Here is a 21,043-nt window from a genome sequence, read left to right on the forward strand (position 1 = left end):
CTCTGTGCCCTATGGCTTAACAAAGTCAGCTATTTAGAGGTTGTATCCATTAAATTTAAGTTGGGCTGTGAAGGACAGAAAACCCAAAGCAATAATGGTTTACATGCATAAACATCCAGAGGTGGGCAGTCTGGGGCAGGTAGGTGGGTCCGCCCCTCAAAGCCACACGGTTCTTCCACCTGCTGGGTACTTAGCATATGTCATCTTATTGTCCAAGACGGCTCTTCACACTTCATCATCTTGTCCTCTCCTCGGCAGGCAGGAAGAAGTAAGGGGGAAGAAAGCCCACCATGTTCCCTGTAGAGACGTGTCCCTGAAGTCACCTACTATACTTGCTTTAACACCCTCCTCTTCCCCCCCCCAACCATGTCACCTGGCCACACCTAAGCTGCAAGGGAGCTTGGGAAGTGTAGTCTCTACTCTGTGCAGCCAGGATGGGATGAGGTGAGTCCTATTACTAGAGAGGGAGAATGGATGGTGTGGGAAGCCCATCCGTTCACATGAATCCCATTTAACACTGTAGGCAGATGTTTTGCTGTTACCTCATTTCTTCCTCTGATGGTGCCCAGAAATGCCTTCTACAGCAGGTGAATCACAATCCAGACTTCATGAAGTGAAGAGTAAAATGGAGAGGAGGCATCTTTCCTCCCCGAGGATTCCTCAGTTAGCTGAGGGTTCTAACTGGCAGGAAAACACATCTGGTGGCCCTGAGTGTGTATGTCTGTTAAAACTGGGACCCTCAGCAGAAAAGTTCTGGTCTGTGGTCAGCCTGTGAGACACATAAACACACACACACACACACACACACACACACACACACACATCCGGCTACAGAAAGGAAACCTCCCCCTCACCCCACACCGCCCCATCTCCACCTTATCTGGTATCATCTGCTATTAGTATCAGTTCAGGAACTGATGTCACGATGCCCTTTTTCCACTGAGGTAAGCACAGATGGGTTTGAGCAAGCTGGTGAGTGGTCTCGGAAAATTCACGCTGCTAACCAGTTTCGAACCACCTAACAGTGATAAACCTGTCCACCTCTTTTACTTTCTTTCTTTTCCTTTTCTCGCTCTCCTCTGTCTCTTTCTCAATCCCTGGAGAAATCTTGGATCACTAAGGGACGAAGGATATGAAAAGCCACCTGCATTTAGACCTAGATGTGGCCAAGAATCTAAGGGTTAGGAAACCAGAAAATCAGAACCTTCCAGGTAAACGGCTTCTAACCACATTCTCATCATGCTAGCGCCTCGCCATGCATGCGTGCACACACACACTACCCTTCTGGGCACTCCTTTTCTTGCTTTGCAGGATGTAGTGCAAACCTCCCCTACAACCACCACCCACGTGCCCTACTTGGCAGAGTCACCAAGGTCCCAAACGTGCTGTCACACCTGTGAGCTCAGGCTCCCCCTCTGCTCAGAATGCCTGGGCAGAACCCTGGCATTCTCCTGATCAGTGGCAAACTCATCTGGCAAACTCCTGATCGGTGTTCAAGACTTAAGTTAAATTAAATTAAATTTCCCTGGACGGGAAAGTGGCACAGAGCACTTGGTGCACGCGTTTCTGTTGGCATGGAGCGCCGTGTAGTCTTCTCCTCGAAAGCACGTCTGGGTCCTTCTCAACCTTTTTAAAAAAAATCATTTCTGGTACTGCTGAATACATATTTGTTAATGGGATGAGTACCAGTAAATGCTGTCTAGATACCAGGCATTTGGTATTCAGCTTCATAGCCCCCTGGCCAGAACCATACCAATAAATGTATATTGATGGAATGATTTAGCAAAAGAATAAATGAGTGAATGGCTTCACGAATAAACCAATGCAAACAGACACAAAGGGAGAAGTGGGATAAATTCCAGTGCTGGCTTCCTGGCGATAGCAGGTCTGAGGAGGGAAACCGGCATTCTAGTCTCAGTGTCTTCATCCGTCAACTGGGAGCACAGTGGATAAAACCCGAATGAGTGTCCTCCACTAAAAGACACACGAGCAACTCAAGCGGCTAGTCCTGGCCCAGAGCTGGCGATCGGGGACAGAAACAGAAACTGCCTGGGTGCCACTGGGATTCTGCGTATGCTCTGAGCGCCTGCCTCGGGCGGTGCTGGGTTAGGGCCTTGGCCACCTAATGCTCACCTCAACTCCGTACCCTGGAGCCCCCTTCGCTCAATTCTTAGTCAGGACAGTGACCCCTCAGAGAGTTTAAGCAACCTTCCGGGGGTGGAGGTCAAGGACTCCAATCCAGGGCTCGCCGCTCCAGGAACAGGGAGTCCAGTGTGGCAAGGAGATGAGACCCTTTCCTTCCCTCCTTCCCTGTCCTCTTCCCCTGCCCCCTGAGAGACCTTCATTTTCTCCTGCTTTCATTCTGCTATCTTCCTCCCCTGCAGACACTTGCAAGGAGAGAGAAGTGGGTGGGGGTTCAGGTCTCTCTGGCTCTGACACCAGCAGATATGCTTTGCTGGGCTTTTAGGCGGCTGGAGTTTTTGGCTTGTCTAACGGAGGAGTGGTTGAAGCCATTTTCCCTCTGCACTCAGGGAGCTGCTCCTTCCCCAGCAGCAGAACCACCCTCTATGCACCTACCAACAAGCCCGACACACACTCCCAAGCGTTCCTGCCCCTTCCAGGCTGTGAGAGGATGAAGGCTGGCCTTCCAGACAGGGTCCTTCCTCTGCTGACAGGGGCTGTGCAGGGGACGCTGGGTGGGCTCCATCCTCTCACGGAGGTCCCTCTGCTGTCTTTCACTGTGCGACCTGTTCCCTCAGATTGCCGAAGGAATGGCGTATATCGAGCAAATGAATTCAATCCACCGCGACCTGAGGGCGGCCAACATCCTGGTGTCTGAGTCCCTGTGCTGCAAAATCGCTGACTTTGGCCTGGCCCGCATCATTGACAGTGAATACACTGTCCAAGAAGGTGAGGAGAGCCCCCATCTACAGGGAGACCTTGGGCCTTACTTTCCCCACCTCCCTAAACCCCCTTGGACTTCTCCTCGTTGCTACAGGGCAGAGCCTTGTGTGAAGAGATCTGAGAAGCTTTGTGGTTTTCACAGTTCTGGCCTTACACCCACCTAGATCAGCGTTTCCCTAGAGGCGCTCTGCAGGGCACTAAGAGGAATGGTTTTGGGTCAAGTAGGTTTGGAGATGCTGCATGGTCCATCCAAGGCCTCCTTCAGAGATTCCTGATGCGCACCAACATACGAAAGGCCCTGAGAAGTCTTGCAGCAAAGGAACGGCGTACGTGGGCTTCGCCTGGTTGCTCCCAAACGAATTGGAGCCCGAGATACTTTTTCCGTCAATGCCCCACAGAACTAGCTTTTCGCAGAACACACTTTGGAAGAGCAGCAAACGCTTATAGCTGAATTAGGGTTCCCACAGAGCACTCTGCTTTAGTTCCTTAGTATACCCGAGGTGGGGCTTCTCTTCCCAAGGGGACTTGAAACGGCCCAATACATCGATCAAGTAAGCTGGCAAGCAAGCAATATTAGCTGAGCATGTTAATCAGTTGGCACGGGAGAAGGATCAATAGGGCTCGTCAGCTGAGGAAGCTTCAAGCTGGCTGGAGAGACCAAGAAAGCGAGGCGAGGTAAGGGGAAATCCAGTGCCGAGCTGTGCAGTTTACTCTGAATGCTGACCAGGGCTGCAGCCGTCCACAGGGCTTCCTGGGACAGCAGGATTGGAATCCCCTCCTCACTGGGACCCTAGGTGGGACATGAGTCATCTGTCATCGTTTCCATTTGGCAGGAAGGGATTAACTGAGGCAGGGACGAGTTAAGGGGATTTGCCCAAGCCGTGATTCCTGTGGTTAAACACATGAGGCAGAGAATGACTCTTCTGTCCCAGGTGGAAACACATGTTGGTGGCCCTCTGAAGCCCACTGGGCAATGACCCAATTGGGGTGATGGAGGTGGCATTTGTGTCACGTTGTCCTTCTGAGCTATGGAGCCCTAGTAGTGTCTGCACGTGCCTGGCCATGTGTCCTAGTGGGGCTTAGTGGCTCTCTGGGAGCATCTCCGTTGCATACAGTGGTCCAAGCCCTGCCAAGGGGAGGGAGCAGGTGCATAGGGACAGTCAGCCATGGCCTCACAAAGCTGTTCATGGCTTTTCTCACAGGCGCCAAGTTCCCCATCAAGTGGACTGCCCCAGAGGCCATCCATTTCGGGGTGTTCACCATCAAAGCAGACGTGTGGTCATTTGGAATCCTCCTGATGGAAATCGTCACTTACGGGCGTGTACCCTACCCAGGTAGGTGGCTTCATCCTGTAGGGACTAGGTGGGCTCCCTGCTGTCCTGAAATGGCTGTGATGACAGATATCCCATGCTTAGTGCCTGGCGCTGCCCACACACGTGCCAGAATGGAGTCCCCGCTGTCCGAACAGAGACCCATGCATGTCACTCTGGGGACGGAGGTTCCGCCTCCTTCCTCAACGTTGCTTCTGGCAACGGGGCCGCATGCCCTTTGTTCAGCAGAGGTCAGTGAGCCTCCGAACCCTGGAAGTAAGGACAGGTCAGGGTCTGAACTCAAGTTTACCCTGAATTGGTTTGTTCTCCGTTGGGGGCAGGTCGTCTCCCCCTTGGCCTTCCACCTTGGGTGGATTCCCCAAAGCCCTCTCCTGACTGTGAAATCTCCCAGTCTCCCTGTCCCGTGTCTGGAGGGCGTGGGCAGCTTAGCCGCCTGCCGAAGAGCCGTGTCCCTGGGCGGGCTGGTGCGCCGTCATGAAGTGCCTTCCCAGTGAGTGATGGGCTTGGGCCGCGGCGGGGAAGTCCCAGCTAAGCAAGGCAGGGTTCCCCACCCGGAGGACCGGCCCCACAGCCTCCTCTCCAGCTGTCCTCCAAGCGATGGAAAGTGAATAGAGGGATGTTTAGGGGTGGCACTAGCCAGACAGCCAGGTGACCTGCCAGGGAGGGGACGCCGGTCTGTGCGCCTCACCTCGGCCCCGCCCTCAGCCTCGCTCTCCATCTCCTCCGCAGGAATGAGCAACCCCGAGGTCATCCGCTGCCTGGAGCGCGGCTACCGCATGCCGCGCCCCGACACGTGCCCGCCACAGCTGTACCACGGTGTCATCACTGAGTGCTGGCGGAGCCGGCCGGAGGAGCGGCCCACCTTCGAGTTCCTGCAGTCGGTGCTCGAGGACTTCCACACGGCCACCGAAGGGCAGTACGAGCTCCAGCCCTAGGCCCGGCTCGAGGACACGGGTCTGGCCAGCGGCGGAAGGGCCCGGAGACGGCTCGCGCCCCCCGCCCAACCTGTAGAACTGACGAGGCGTGTTCACCTCGAGGCTCTTACCCCAGCCCCAGGCCGACTGGAAGGGCAGGGAGGAAATGATAGTCCCGTTTCTAGATGAGAGAAGGAGAGAGAGAGAGGCAGCCACACAGGTGGGTCACGCAGCATGGACTCCGGAGATCCCATCGCAGTCCCACCCTTCTTGGGCTGTGTGACCTTGGGCAAGTTATTTAGCCTCTCTGTGCCTCCACTCTTTCGTTTGTACAGTGGGGGAGAACCATAATAGTACCTACCTCCTTATGTTCCTCAAGAGGATTGCATTAGTTAACCCCAGTAAGATGTTCAGAATAGCGCCTGGCACACTCCTGGCACACCGTTAAGTGTTTGGCATCGTTGTAAGACTCCCCTGTGCTGGCGCCCAAAGCGAGAAGTCCGCGGCAAGTGGCTAGGAATCGCGCTGCTCCCACCTGTGCGGACCGGGCCCCGGCGCGGCTCCCTCTCTACTACCCCAGAAGCAGGACTGGGTCCCCGGAGATGTCCGCTCCGAGAAGTGTCCACCTGCTTCGGCTCTGGGCAGGTAGCTCTGACCTAGACTGCACTCCAGCACTTTGGGACTCTTCTGTAATAAAGTCACAAGATCTGACCTTTGCCGTGTCGTTACTGGTGACAAGCCTGGACATCGCTACATGACATAGGTGGTTTGCATGAGTGGCGCAGCAAGGGACTCGCAGCTCCAAGGACAACACCGAAGAAGACTCCACGGTCATTGCCTTTAGGGGAGACTTGAGCAGGGCCAGCAGGTGGCGCCCTCACCTCAGCAATCCTGGCCTCCGGGATGCTTTGCTCCGACGGCGGTAGCTACAAGGGTGCTGGGTGCACGCAGAGAGAGGAGGGAGCGCCCCAGGCTCCAGTCTCGGGACCAGGCGCATTAACGATGCGCAGATGATCAGGCGATGGTAACACCAAAACCGTTCAAGGCTTCGCACCGCTCAGGCGGCTCGCTGTTTATTTTTTGTTTTATTTAGAATAGATTTATTATAATAGATTATTATGAAATAGATTTATTATTGTAGATTTTTTTGAGCTTTTAGGTTTACTGAAAAATACACGGAAAGTACAAAGAATGCCCATCTACCCCTCACCCCGCCCCTCAATTTTCCCTGTTACTAACATCTTGCAATAGTGTGGTACGTTTGTTACAACTGATGAAACAAATCGACACGTTATTATTAACTAAAGCCCATAGTTTACATTAGTACATTATTAGGATTCACTCTTTGTGTTGTGTTCTATGGGTTTAGATACATGCATAAATGATATGTATCACTATATGTATCACACTATCATATGTAGTTTCAGTGCCCTAAAAATCCCTTGTGCTGGTATTCGTTCTTCCCTCCCACCCTTTGAATCCCTGGCCATCCCTTTGCCGTGTTTTGACGCTTCTGATCCTGTGATAACCCAAGAAGGTAGGACTATTACCATGCCACGTACAGAGGAAGAAACCCAGACACAAAAGAGCCTGGGTAGTACTCCCAAGGTCACACTGCTCATAAGTGCTGGGATGGGGATGTGGACCCAGCTGGACTGAGCAGCAGAGTACTGGGGGAGGGGAAGGGCGTTGCTGCTGGCCTGGGAGAACCTCACAGAGGGGGCTGCCTCTGCAGGGAAACAGAGGTGACTAAGCAAAGAAGGACACGTGTCCCTATAGTCTTTGTGATTTCCAGAGTACATTCCCAAACTGTCTATAGATTCTTGAACAGCTCTGGGAAGTAGGCATCACCATTGTCATTATGCCTACACTCTTCTACACACAAGAAGTAAATGGCAGAGACTCTACACCGCCAGCTTGTCCCAAGGCTCTTAGCTGGCCAGTGCTGGACCCCAGATTTGAACCCATTCTTTGCCCCCGGCCCCTTGCCATAAGCTATTACGTAGGGAGCACAGCACTCTCAGGAGTAGGAGGTGTTTGTACCGGTAAATCAGGCAGGATCACCAAGTAAGTCTCACGTGGAGACCTGTGTGTGTGTGTGTGTGTGTGTGTGTGTGTGTGTAGCCAGCAATGTGGTCAGACTGGGGCTTGGGCAGATCTCCCCTGGGCCGTCCAGTATTTAGGAGGCAGAGGGCTCCAGGAACAGGGAACTCTGTCCATGGGGCAGTGGGGGCCCCCAGAGAATTGCGGCCCCCACCCCCACCCGCTAGGAACCAAGGGCTCTTGGGGGAGGTGGCTGCTGAGTCTGTCAAGAAAGAAAAATGTGACTCGGCCTTCCCCACCCTGGAGGGGGCTTATGGCCACACCCCATCTCCCCCAGAATCTCTTGAATTGGGGCTGTCACACCCAGACCCTGGGATGAGGGGGCATGGCCGGTGGGAGCTAAGCTGGAATTTAGGGCACCAGAGAGCAGACCGCCCCTGTGGAGGGTCAGGGGGAGCACCAGACAGAGACAAATCTGACCCTCAGGGCTCACAGATGAGGAGGACTCTGAGAGGACCTAAGGGTGCCTTTGGAGGTAGGACTGAAAAGAGCTAGGATAAGAAATGAGTCCCTCCTTCTGGCTTAGCAGCCTGGACCTACAGCCTGGGCACCACCACCCTGCCTCTCATGGTCCCTCTGAAGTGCTTCCCCAAGACTCGGGCCCCAGCTGGCCACGAGCTGCAAGGCCCAGGGCTGGCTCATCACCTCCCAGGACCCCACCACCTTCCCCTAAAGATGAAGATGGTCTCCCAGTGCTTTGCCAACCTCACGATTTATAAAAATCACCTCAGGTCTTCGTTTTAGAAAGCAGGTTTCTAGACCTCCCTCTCTCAGATTCTGATCCAGCAGGTCTAAGGTAGAATCTGGAAACCCCATCTTTCCTAAGCACCCTAAGTGATTCTATAGTTCTCCGCCCTGGCTGCAGTTCAAATCACAGTGCAGTGGAGGTCAGACGAGGACAAGGGGGAGGGCACACCTGGAAATACCAGTGCCCAGATTTCCCAGCGGAGCCAGGCCTGTGGCACGTTGTAAGTGTCCCCATCTGGTACTACAGTTCAGCCAGGACTGGAAACCCCTGGGCTAGGCTGTGTGGAGTTTGGAAGTATCCTTCCCAGGAGGGCAGGCTGCAAGGTACCTGGGGTTCCAGTGTGAGGCTCAGGTCCTGCATTTGCAGGACCAGCTCGTGTCTGTGGCTCTTCCCAGTTCTACATGCAAGTTAGAACTTGCAGAAAATGGAAAAGAAGCCCACAAGATCAGCACATTCTCAGAGGTTTCCTGGGGGTCAAACTGGAGGCAAACTTTGAAGGACCCGTGAGACATTTCCCCACCAGGGGGCGCACTTGCCTCGGCGGTGCCCAGAACTGAGGGGGGCGGGGTCCCCGCGGGGGGGGGGGGGGTTGTTAGGCGTTTACATAAGTTTATAAAGCACAAGGAGCCTTTCAATTCCCAGCCACAAAGTGAAGTGTGAGAGGATGTGGAGAGAGATACAGCAAGACAGAGAGAAACACAGAGATAAAAACAGAGATAGAGACAGAGAGACAAGACGCAGAGAAACAGAGACAGAGAGAGTATTGAATGTGCAAAAGCAATGTTTCCTGCTCTGTGAGTTTGTCTTCTGAGTGGAAGGGGAGCTTACTCATGGCTGTGGAGGCCGTATTCTCCCTGCCATGATCCGCATGCGTGAGGAGATTGCAAGCAGGGCCAGGGCCTGAGACGCCCGATCGCTGCCCTTCACCCAGAGCCCTGGAGAGGAGCATACCCAGCCTGAGACCCCAGATGCCTTCTTGCCCATGATAGAGACTGTGCCTTCCCTTCTCTCTCCTTCCTCACAGCCAGGACACATTTGCATCGCTATTGGAAAATGAACAACAACATCCTTGGGGTTAGATAGACCTGGGTTCAAATCCAAACACTTCCTTTCCCAGGACATACAACCGTAGATTCTTTGCTTGATTTCTCTGAGCCTCAGTTTCTTCATCTATAAAATGGACATACTAAAAACATCTGAAATATAGGCTTGTCTCAAGGTTTAGACAAAATAGTATTTTATCACAGTGAGGCATTTATCACAGTGCCTGTCTTCTGGTAAATGCTCAGAAATGTTAGCTCTTAAGGGCCCCCAGGTGGCTCAGTTCGTTGAGTGTCTGACTCTTGATTTCAGCTCAGATCATGATCTCATGGTTCTTGAGATCAAGCCCTGATGTCTGTGCTGACAGTGCAGAGCCTGCTTGGGATTCTCTGTCTCTCTCTGCCCCTCCCCTCACTCACACACTCTCTCAAAATAAATAAACAATTTTAAAAAGAGAGAGAGAGAGATGTTAGCTCTTATTATTGTTAGTATAGCCCCCAAAGAAAGGTCTTCAAACACAAACTCCAGCACCCTTAGCTGGGTTTCCCCTGTCCTCAGTGATATGTCTCCTGGCTTGGAATTCTAGTTGTACTCCCAGTGTTTTTCTCTATTTGTTTCTTTGATTTTTCTTTGCTTTCATGCATCTCCCACCCTCGAGCAGAACTGCAAAAAGAGCACACAGAATTTGAAGTCAAAGACCTATGTTTATCCAGCACTTTTCAGCTGTGTGAACTTGGGCAAAGAACTCAAGTTCTCTGAGCCTCAACTTCCTTGTCTATAAACAGGAGAGAACAATGATTCCCCTGCAGGGTTGTTTTAAAGATATAAAGAGTGCTTTAATTGTTTATTTTTGAGAGAGAGAGAGAGAGAGAGAGAGAGAGAGAGGGAGAGAGAGAGAATGAGTAAGGGAGGGGCAGAGAGAGAGGGGGACAGAGGATCCGAAGCAGGCTCTGTGCTGACAGCAGCAAGCCCACATTGGGCTCAAAGTCACGAACTGTGAGATCATGATGTGAGCCAAAGTCCTATGCTTAACTGACTGAGCCACCCAGGCACCCCTAGGGAGTACTTTTAAAATGGAATTGTATATTGGGCTGCCATAACAAATACTACAGACTGGAGGGGATTCCACAACAGAAATGTATTTTCTCATAACTTTGGAGACATGAACTCCAAGATCAAGGTGTTGGCAAGATTGATTTCTCCTGAGGCCTCTCTCCTGGGCTGGCACATGGCCACTGTCTCCTGCGTCCTCACGTGGCCTTCCCTATGTGTGTGTGTGTCCTAATTTCCCCTTCTTCTAAGGACAATAGTCATCTTAGCCCATCCTTGTTTAATTTAATTACTTCTTTAGAGGCCCTATCTCCATATAGTCATATCCTAAAGTACTGGGGGTTCAGGCTTCAACATAGGAATTTGGGAGGAACACAATTCAACCCATATCAAATAGTAACACGTAAAGTTAATAATTATTTCTTCTTTTGAATGTTCTCCTATCCCTACCCAGTACGAGGCCCACAGTAGATGTCGTGTATTCTAGTGATCAGTTTCAGAATCAGGAATATTTGATGTGGATAAACTCCCAGCTACAAATAAGTAAGATCCGAAGCTAAGTTGGAATACCAGTGGAACAGCTTTATTTATTTATTTATTTATTTATTTATTTATCTATTTATTTGGAGTGAAAGCACAAGTGGGGGAGGGGCAGAGAAAAGGAGAGAGACAGAATCCCAAGCAGGCTCCATGCCATTAGCGCAGAGCCCCATGCTGGGCTCAAACACGTGAACTGTGAGATCATGACCTGAGCCAAGAGTAAGAGTTGGACGCTTAACTGACTGAGCCCCCCCCAGGGTTTTTTTTAAGGTTTTATTTTTAAGTAATCTCTCCACCCAACCTGGGGCTCGAACTCACCACCCTGAGATGAAGAGTTGCACACTCTACCGACTGAGCCAGCCGGGCACACCACTGTGGGCCAGCTTTAAGCAAACTCATATACGATAGTCCGGATTTCCACAAAAGAGAAACCTGTCCTTAATGATGTATTTTATAAAAGTTTCTACCACATTTCTTTGAGATACTTTCAAAGTGCTATTCAAGTTTCCTCAGGGCTCATGCTGTCATTTTTTTTTTAATTGTGGTAAAACACGTAGCATAAAATATACCTACCCCTGTAGACACTTTCTAAGTGAACCGTTCAGAGACGTCAACCACACTAGGTGTGGTGCAGCTGTCACCACTGCCCGGCTCCCGAACTTGTTCATTTTCCCAAACTGAGGCTCTGTCCCCAGTGAACCCCAACTCCCCATTCCCCCTCCCCCAGCCCCTGGCGACCCCCATTCTCCTTTCTGTCTCTAGGTCCCTCACGTAAATGGAATCACACAGAATGCGTCCTTTTGTGTCCCGCTTAGCTCGCTCAGCAGAACCTCCCCCAGGGCCATCTTGCACACTGTAGGCTGCATCACAACTTCCTCCCTTTTTCAGGCTGAATGCTATTCCACCGTGTGTTGTAAATACCGCACGTTGTTCATTCATTCGTCTGTGGAGGGACACTGGTGCCGTTTCTGCCTTTTGGCTGTTACGAGTAATGCTGCTCTGAACGTGAGTGGACAAATAGCTCCTCAGGACGTAGGGCTGGATCAGAGAGCAGTTCTAGTTTTCTTTTTTCCTCCCCTGTTTTTAATGTATTGTTTTGTCTTCGGTCTTTAGAGAGCAGTTCTATTTTGAAGTTTTTGAGGAGCTGCCCTACAGTTTTGAGTAGCAGCTGCACTGCCGTGCGTTCCCAGGAGCGCACAAGGGGTCCCGTTTTCTCGCATTGATATCTTCCGCTGTTTCAACATCGCCCTCCTAGCAGGTGTCAGGCGAATAGTGCCATTTAACAGCAATAACGCAAATTCCTCCGACGTTGGGCCCCGCAGAACCCCAGCGCTCTCGGAGACACCCTCAGGGGATTCTGAGTTTCTAGGGGTGTGTTTTTCCCCAGTATGTGCTCATGACAAACCTCTTCAGGCCGATGCTTCTGCCGTCTCCCACTGGGCGCTGGGAGTGAAGGGGCTTCGTGGGCCTGGCTGAGAGGTCCCAGCTGGGTGGAGGTGCCTGGGCGGGGAACAGGACTCTATTCCGAGGAAAGTCTTTCAGCTTTCCCCCTGGGTGATCCCCCGCCCCCAACACCCCAACACACACACAGCACCACCTCAGGGGCTCCTGGAACCTGTCAAAGGCTCTCACCAGACGTCCCCAGGTGGGCCTGCACCCTGGTGGGCACGTGCTCAGGCCTCTGCCTCGCAGCGCTCACAAGGATTTGCGTGACACACAGCATCTCAGTCGTCACCAGAAAGAACCATGTCCAGTTTGGGGCGCTCAAGCACAGAGGTGACGAGGAGAGAGCAGAAGGCAGCCACCACCATGACCCCAGGCAGATCGGGGAAGGTGACGGACACCGGGACCTCTGAAAGTTTTGCCGGGGCACCCTGTGGCCAAGCTGAGCTCTTAAATTCTTCTGGAATAAAGAGCCTCCCTTGATACCATGTCTAGAATCTTAGCTGAATAAGACCTTCATGATCAGTCAACATTTATTGGGTCTAAACCGCTGTCACAACTTGGAAAGGTAGGTCCTGTGAGCCTCATTTCATAGATGAGGAAACTGGGGCACGGAGAGGGTGAATAACTGGCCCAAGGCCACACAGCTGATAAATGATGGAGTGAGGACTCATCACTTAACCGTGCTTCCAGAAAGAATCTGGTCTAGATGTTTCAAGCGGTGCCCCTTTTGGGGCCTTGGGGATCTATGCTTGGGTCTCAGGAGTCGGAAGCTCACAGTGGGATGGAGGTGGGAGTCGAGAAGGCTCCACCCACTCACTTCAGGCACTGGCCCCTCTTGCATCTGTTTCACCGTTCAGCTGCGTTACAAGGGTTGTTTGAACACAGTGCGGCTCTCAAGTTGTTTCGCAGATCAGTCATCTAGTCTAACGCTCTGTCCACCCTCTCCATCTCACAAATGGAAACTGAAGCCTCGTTAAGGGCCCATAGCCAGACAGGGCCCGTACACCAGGGCCCAGCCCTCCAGACACTTGGCCAGGTCCTTTCTCTGTCCACCCAAACGCCCTCAGCTTCCTGGTAGACAGAAGTTCGTTTACTCCAGGGTTTTCTGAAAATTAGAAATCCTTACTGAGAATTCTCCAAATCAGGTTCCCTGGTTCCCTGGAAAACTGCATTCCTTGGCCATGCCAGAATAGCTACTTATGTCATGGAACAGAGCATAGGGCCTTCAAAACAGTTACTCGCATGAACGGGTGCAGCACTTGCCACTGTACCAAGGGGTGTCCTGTCTCTGTGTTGCCTTGGGTGTTTGCTGTCGTTTCTCTTTGTTCAGGACAGGAGGAAGGCAGCGATGCTGGCCTGTCACTCACCATCACAGCACTAGAGAGTGGAGGGGCAGGAGCGCAAATCCTGGGCCCCTGGCTCTGTGCCCAGCACTTGAGGGACCCAGCAAGTGCACTGAGATTAAAAGTGCTCTTGAGAAGTGGGGAACAGGGCCTGTGGAGTGGCCCCCACGGGGCAATCCTTTTAATAAGGTTAAGCAAACCGTTCGGAGAGGATGACAGGGAGGTTTTGTGAATGTCCGGTGGAAAAGAAGCAGGGAAGAGAAACATCTGGCACTTATGAGGCCACTGGGCTTAATGGGTTCTCATACTTGCGACAGTAACTGCCGTCCCTGGAGAGGTGAGGTGGCCAGAGTCCCCATGCATGAGGTCAGGAAATGTGCCGATGATTCACAGCATAACAACTCTGCCTGACATCAGCCGAAGACCTAAAAATAGCCATCGGGGAATGTCCAGAAGATAATGGGGGAAAGTTTGACTTTGTGGGCAGAGGGGTGGGTGCACATGGAAAATGTCTAACTGGCACCTGTAGGGACCTAGTGACCTCAGGTCATCTCTTGACCGTGTAGGGATATGGCGATGAGTAGGACAAGAACCTACCCCGAAAGAACTCTTAAATATGCCCTCGTCCACAGAAGCTGAAATCTCACATCACCACGCTCACAACCGAGGATGGTGGTAGCAACGTCACCTACCTTCGTTATGTGTCGGGCGCTCTACTTACGCTCTATGCACACAAACTCATTTAGCCCACAAGACAACCCTCGGAAGTAGGTTCTACTGCTGGTCCCTTTTGTAGATGAGAAAACCAAGGCTCTGAGGGGTGAGGTCATCTGTCAAGCTCACACAGCTGAGACTCGAGCCCAGATCAGCCTCTCTGCAGAGCCTCCCCCAGCGAGAATTCCTTAGCAGAGGGAGGGAGCTAAGGCTTTGAAGGCCACCAGCCACACCACAAGCTGAAGGCAGAGCTGGAATGGGCTCCAGAACCCACTGGTGGGGGCTTTGCCCATAGCCCTTTGACCTCTCTTCCTTGACAGTTGCAAATCGTGTTGTAGACAAAGAGGCTTTGGAGGAATCAGGCAGTGTGTTCACTTTACCTCTTGGCTCTATTCCTCTAACAAATTATCCAAACTCTCTGAGCCTCCGTGTCATCATCCTTAAAATGGCACAAACATACCACAAACATATGTACTGAGATAATATAGATAAAGCTTTGGGTACAGGGTCGTGCATGCAGTAGGATGTCAAAATATGCACACTCCCTTGCTCCTGTCAAGGCTCAGGCCAGACGGCATCTTCCCTGGGGTCACCTGAGAGCCAGTGTGGGAGCCCAGCCTGCCCATCCCCATCCCATCTGCCTCCATCTGCAATCAGCAACTTGGCCCCTAGGCCACCAGGTCCCTGTGGGCAGCACAGGATGACAGGGATTGATGGGAGCCAGTCCCAAGGGGTCTGAAGGCAGATTACTGAGGACTGATGAGGTGGAGAGGGCCTGCTTCCATGAGCTGACAGCACGGCCTGGGAAGATGGGGAGACAGGAGGGTAAAGGAGTTCCCTAATCTCAGCCTGATGTCTTCTAGGAGGGCAAGGGTACCATTTAGGGGCTTCTCTGCTGGAGATTTGGAGGCATTTCCTTCTGTGCCAAGGTCGCTCTGCATCTCTTGGTTAAAATTAGCTTCCTGCTCATTGCTCTGGACTGAATGGCCTTTTCCCGTGAACCACCAGGACCTGACCTTGTACAGACAGGGCCTAGGCCATGCCCTCTGCTCTCCAGACAGCAAACAGAATGTGTGTTTCCATTCGGGAGACTGGACAAGAGGGTGAGGTGTGTATATGAGGGTGTGTACGTGTGTGTACATGGATGGACATGCCTACACACGTAACTAACCAAACCAGGGCCCCCGGAAGGAGATGTAATCACAGAATTGCGCACGCTTTTCATCATTGGTATCATTCTCCGTGTTGTTTCTTTCTTACTTCCAAGGCTCCTATGTGACGTCTGATGACATCATCTTACTCATTTCTAGTTCTTAGCATTAAACAGCAGGCCCAACCCACCCCATGCACCGCACCTGAATCCCAGGTGATTCACACATACTTATTCAGTGAGGAAACACGTGATAAAGCAAATAAAGAACGGTTTGTCTAGACTGTCCCCTCTCTTGAGCTGAGCTATTCTTTTTCCCATCATGTCCCCAGCTCCTGGCACAGGGCCTGGGATTGGAAAGTGCACAATGGTTATTTGTCAAATATATGAATGAACAGGGACAAGCTGCCATCTTGCTCTTTGCTCACATCCTATAGATAGTAACGGATAAGTCAAAACATGCTCCCTCTGGGCTAGGCAAGGATGGTTTGAGCCATATTTGACAAGGAGTCTGAGACTGGGGAGAAAAGAACACAGGGGTCAAACCTCTGGAGCCTCAAGTCCTACTCAGCTGGGTGGCCGATTCCAGCTCGTCAAGTGCATCCACTAGTCAGAGGCCCTGCCTAGAGTGGACGAGTCGGTGGCTCCCCAGTCCCTCCACGGGAAGCCTGCATGCAATGGGAACTCAATAGAAGGGTAACTGTTAATATTTTTACCAGATTCCCGCAGACAAAATGTGGGTTAAGCATCCAGAAACGTAAGATACAGAGGAGAACCTCATGCAGGACAGGCGAACGAGTTCAAAGCAAGCATTAGACAGGCGAAAACACTTGTGGTACCCATATCAAAAGCATTACTGCAAAGAAAACTTAAGGAGTTCTCCCCATTCTAAACAACTGGAAACAAATGGACAAATGGTAAGACCCGGGAAGGAACTGCACCAAAGGAGAACTCCAAACAGCTAATAAGCATAGGAAAATGCGCCCCACCGCAGCAGTACATGGAAAAACGCAATTTGAATGGCAGTGCAATACCTTCTGAATGACAACATGGAAATACTGCTAATTCCAAAAATGCTGGTGAAGTCACGGGGAAAGGGTTACCCTCATCAAGTGTTGCTGGAAGTGTAATCTGATAAAGCCTTTTTGGGGAGCGTGTTTGGCAGTAACACCCCAAATCTGAGATGCATCTACTCCGTGATGGAGCAGTTGTCCTTCCAGAAAGTTTATCCACCTCCCAAACATGCTCTTGTTCCCAAACATATACGTACGATCCCCTTCATGGCAACAGGTTTGCCAACAGCAAACACTGAGAACCACGTAAAGGTACAACGGTGGGGAAGATGTAAGTAAATTGCGGCACATGTATTTCGTGGACTACTGTCGTGTCATCAAAATGAACAAGGCACTTCTATAGGCACCGATAAGGAAAATCGTCCAAGACACGTCAAGGGGGGTAGAGAGGCGGAGGAAAATACACGTGGCATGATTTTACACACATACGATTTTACATTTATCACACACACATTTATGTGTATGTAGAGGTGTGGCAAGGGGATCCAAGTGGTACCCACCCAACAGAGCCCTGTGTGACCTTCCAGGGGCGGGGTGTGGTTAATAGGACAAAGGCGGATAAGGGAGGGAACTTGGCGTTTCATCCTGTCCTTCGGAACTGCTCCAAACTTTTAGTATGAGAATGCATTAATGCATTTGGAGGAAGAAAAAAAAAAAAAAAAAAAAGACAGGCAGAGGTCAGTGATGGATTGCTCGGTGCAATTGTGCCTGGTGGCAGAGAATGGATGACATGACCCCTGGGGTTGGGTCCCGCCCTGGGGCTGTAAGCGGCCTCCTGATGTTGGGCCTCACTTACCTACCCGCCCCCCAACCCAGCCCCAGCCTATTTCCTCTCCAGATAGCACCCTCCACCAGGTTATCACCGGCCTCCGAGCCCCGCACCACGCCTTTCATGTGCCATCACGTGGCTTATCGGCTTATCGGGCCAGCACTGAGCGAGGCCGGTGGGAGGTCCGGAGACTGCGCGTCACAAGCGGTAGACTGGCGTTGCCGGACGGTGAGGAGCCCCCACCTCTCAGCCCAGGGCGGCTTGCTAATGGGGTGGGGGTAGGGGAACAACTTCCGACCACCGGCATCTCCGCCTTCTACTACTGTGACATCCCTGTGACATTCTTCAGACAGCCCTCTCTTCCTATAACAGTAACAGCACCTAACACTGATCGTATATGCCTACTACAGACCAGCCACTGCGTTAGGCAAGGAGCATGCTTTGTTTTCTTCTTAATATTTACACCACACTAACAGGTACCAGGGTGCCCACATCGCAGATGAGGAAACACTCAGACCTATGAGTGACCAAGGCCACCAACAAACATGTGACAGAATCAGGATTTGGACCTGGGCCACCGAAGGGATTTCTGTCCAGAAAGGGGCTCCCAGCTGACTTCATCAGTTCCAGCCTTGGGTCGCCCCCAGGTGCCTCACACCCCCCCAGAAGTGACTCATTCTGCCTCCTTATCCTTGGTGGTTAGTGAGGGACCCTCTCCATGGGGGGTGGCTCACACAAATGTCATTAAACTTAGCCCAGCTAATTGAGAATTTTTGAGGGAGTGACTGGGGTGAAAAGAACACTTCCCAGGATCAGAGACCTGACAGGCCTCCCTGAACCTCAGCCGTGCCGTTTGCCAGCCTCGGTTTTTCCATCTGTAAAATAGGTATAATAAAAGTACCTGTGGGAGTAAAGGAGGAATCGATGTACATCATGCCCTTAGGTGTCAAGTAAATGGGTGTCAAGAACTGTGGTATCATCATCATCACCACCATCACTACCACCCTCATTTGTGCCAATCTCTGAGCCTCAGCTTCCTCATTTGTAAAGTCAAGAGGAAAGGTTAGATGATCTTTTAGGGTTCTCCCAACTATATTTATAATCATGACCAGCCAAGGTGAAGTTGCTTTGGTACCTTCTTTGAAAAAAATAGGATTGGCCAAACCAGAGTAACGAGACTGCAGGGGAGATACTTCTGAGTATTTGAGGCAACAACTTGCCTAAGTCTTCCAAGAACCTCTGGAAAACTGTAGAACGTGCTTTCTACTTGGAAAGCAATTGCCTGGCAATTCCATTAGCCTCCTTCCTCAAGTGACTTTATATCCCTGAAAGTATCAGGACAATCTTACTTTTATTTTTTCTTTTTTTATAACTCATCTTTGAGAGCAAGACAGACAGAGTGAGAGCCAGGGTGGGGCAGAGAGAGAGGGAGACACAGAATCCGAAGCAGGCTCCAGGTTCTGAGCTGTCAGCACAGAGCCTAACATGACCCGAGTCAAAGTCAGACACTCAACCGACTGAACCACCCAGGCGCCCTGGGAAAATCTTACTTTTAAGATCAACTTCCCACCACAGAGCTTTTGTGAGTCAAGCTCACCTTTACCCCACTAGAAAGGGTTGGTATAACTGAACAGGAGAAGGAGTCTGTTGTGTGGCGTCTCGGGGAAATGTGAGGGAGCTTGGGATTTAGGGAGCTTTGGAAATTTTTGGAAAATTCTGGACAAAACCCCTTCATGGGCTTAGGGAGCAGGAATTTGGAAAAGTTACCTGGATTTTCAGAAACTTGACCCCTGTTCCTAGCTCCATCCCTACTTGGTCATGAAACTACAGCTTTCTTACAGGTTGTGACGTCATTTGCAAGTGGGGAAAGTTGTTGCAGGCTTCAGCATAGAGGGGGCCTTTAGACCGTCAGAGCTGGAAAGGCCGAGTTCCCCTAATCTCTTGTGCCTGGGCCCAACCTCCAAGCAATCACTGGCAACTTACCTAGATTCCCTGTGCCTCAGTTTCCTCTTGTGCAAATTGTAGCCACTCCATCTCCTGAGGTTACTGGCAATGCTGAGTGCAAGGCCGGCATGGAGAAAGTCCTTACCTAGCGCCCCCTAGCGGCTGAAGATGCCGATCAAGACAGAGGAACTGATTGAGGAAACATGGACAACTCCTTGGCTCTCCCAGAGGCCTTTGGTGACTGTGCTCCGTTCCGCTGGGATCATTTCCCAAGGCGACTAAAAGTGCTGGGAACCCTGTCCCAGGGTTCAGGAAGAAGATCAAAGAGTGGTGGGTGTGTCATGGGCACATGGTGGGCTTTGGGGAGTGGAGTTTCATGGAGGGATGGGTGTGTTGGAGGTGTAGGTGTCTTGGTGTGGGGATGTTTGGGGGGAGGTTAGGGAAGGTTGGGTGGGTCGTGGGGGTGTGTCTTAGAGGGCATCAGTCTCCTCAACCTGGAGCCCCCACCGGAGGTCAGACATGTTTGTGAGGCCTCTGGCAAGACATCCATGCAGGCTGGTAGAAGAGATCGGAGTGGGCAAAGGAGATGGATGGAGAAAGGCTAGAGTGGACACAGGCAGTAACCAGCAATCGCTTCAGGAAACTGCAGGTGTCCCCCAGCTGGAGAGTTGGGGTGGCGGTGATCGATGCCAATATGTCCATTCTGGGGCATGCATCTTCTGAGTTGAACATTGTTCGTGGTGACTCAGATTCACCCAACACACCCTTGAAGAGCACTCACCGGGAGCCTGGCATGGAGCCAGATGCTTGACATGTCTCATTGTGCGTAATGGTACAGAAACCCTATGAGAAGGCACAGATGAAGAAACTGAGGTTCAGGAAGGTTGGGTGAATTGTCCACCGTGGCTTTAGACTTCCAGTCTTGTACCCCCTTTAGGACCGTGACCCAGCTACTCACAACACAATTGGCTCTGGAGAACACTGTGTCAAGAAGTCAGCTGGGTGAGCAAAGACTCAGAGTAGAGTCTGATTTCAGACTTCCAATCAGGGGCTTTCCAGAAAAATTTTTTTGGATCAGTGTGACCCTCTCAGGTATTAAGTTGGGCCATATGAAACTGCCATTTTTTGTTGGTCAAAAATAATTGAATATTAGCAATTTCATGTGGATCCACCCAATAGTAGTTGGGAAAATTGTGCAAAAAAGAAAAAAAAAAATGGACAGAGACAGGGACTGGAAAGAAAGACCTCTGTCCAGCTCAAGGATCCTATGATTTGTCCCTGGAGTTTAATCGCCATTATGATCAGTCTTGCTGAAACGATGGCTGGGCCTCAAGAGATACCACCTACACCATTACCACCCCACCTCGAGGAGGTGGTGCCCGGTCTTGGGCAAGTTCCTTCCCTCGTGGCTGGAAGAGCCCTAATGCTAATGTGCCGTGGGTTGATGGTGATGCCGGGAGAGTGGAGAGTGGAGCCAGGGTGGGAACACTGGGGGGTGATCTACTCACCAACGCTGGAAACACTCAATCCTTACCTCACTTGTCTCTCTGTGTTTCTTGTGTCCCACAAGGACTCCTGACCCCAGACACTGATATAAATAAAGTCATGGCGGGAATGCGGGTGGGCTTCAGTCCAGGGCGGCAGAGTGAGATAAGCACTCTGAAGGCCAGCCCACCTGGATCACCATCCTGCTGCTGTCACTTCCCAGGTGACAGGGAGTATTAACGGTCCCTCCGCTGCATGCCTCAGTTTCCTCAGCTACAGAACCTGGCTGGTAAAGGTAACTACCTCAAGAGCTGTTGAGAGGATAAGTGGAGAAACGTCTGTAAGGTGCTCGGCAGATGGTAGCCAGTGTCTGGGTTACTGCGCATGACAGCAGTGGGCATTTATTTATTCAGCACCTGTGTGGAGCCAGGACTGGGACCACGGGCCTGAGGGATCCTCCCCTAGTTTCCCCCTTGGTTCCATCACTG

At 51.5% G+C, this 21,043-nt stretch overlaps 1 protein-coding gene across 3 annotated transcripts in view; it reads left to right on the forward strand.

The window, feature by feature from the left end:
• BLK (BLK proto-oncogene, Src family tyrosine kinase) overlaps positions 1-5,860 on the forward strand; it is an 80,326-nt gene extending 74,466 nt beyond the window's left edge. For all 3 annotated transcript variants that reach the window (XM_086703823.1, XM_086703825.1, XM_086703824.1), the window contains exons 11-13: positions 2,760-2,910; positions 4,107-4,238; positions 4,965-5,860. In XM_086703823.1, the coding sequence (XP_086559949.1) occupies positions 2,760-2,910; positions 4,107-4,238; positions 4,965-5,170 (489 nt within the window). In that variant the 3' untranslated portion in view covers positions 5,171-5,860. The remainder of the gene's footprint in view (positions 1-2,759; positions 2,911-4,106; positions 4,239-4,964) is intronic.
• The last annotated feature ends 15,183 nt before the right edge of the window (positions 5,861-21,043 follow it).

This window comes from Puma concolor, chromosome B1 (genome assembly GCF_028749965.1).
Source record: "Puma concolor isolate L17-30 chromosome B1, mPumCon1.1.hap2, whole genome shotgun sequence".
NCBI classification, from domain to species: Eukaryota; Metazoa; Chordata; class Mammalia; order Carnivora; family Felidae; genus Puma; species Puma concolor.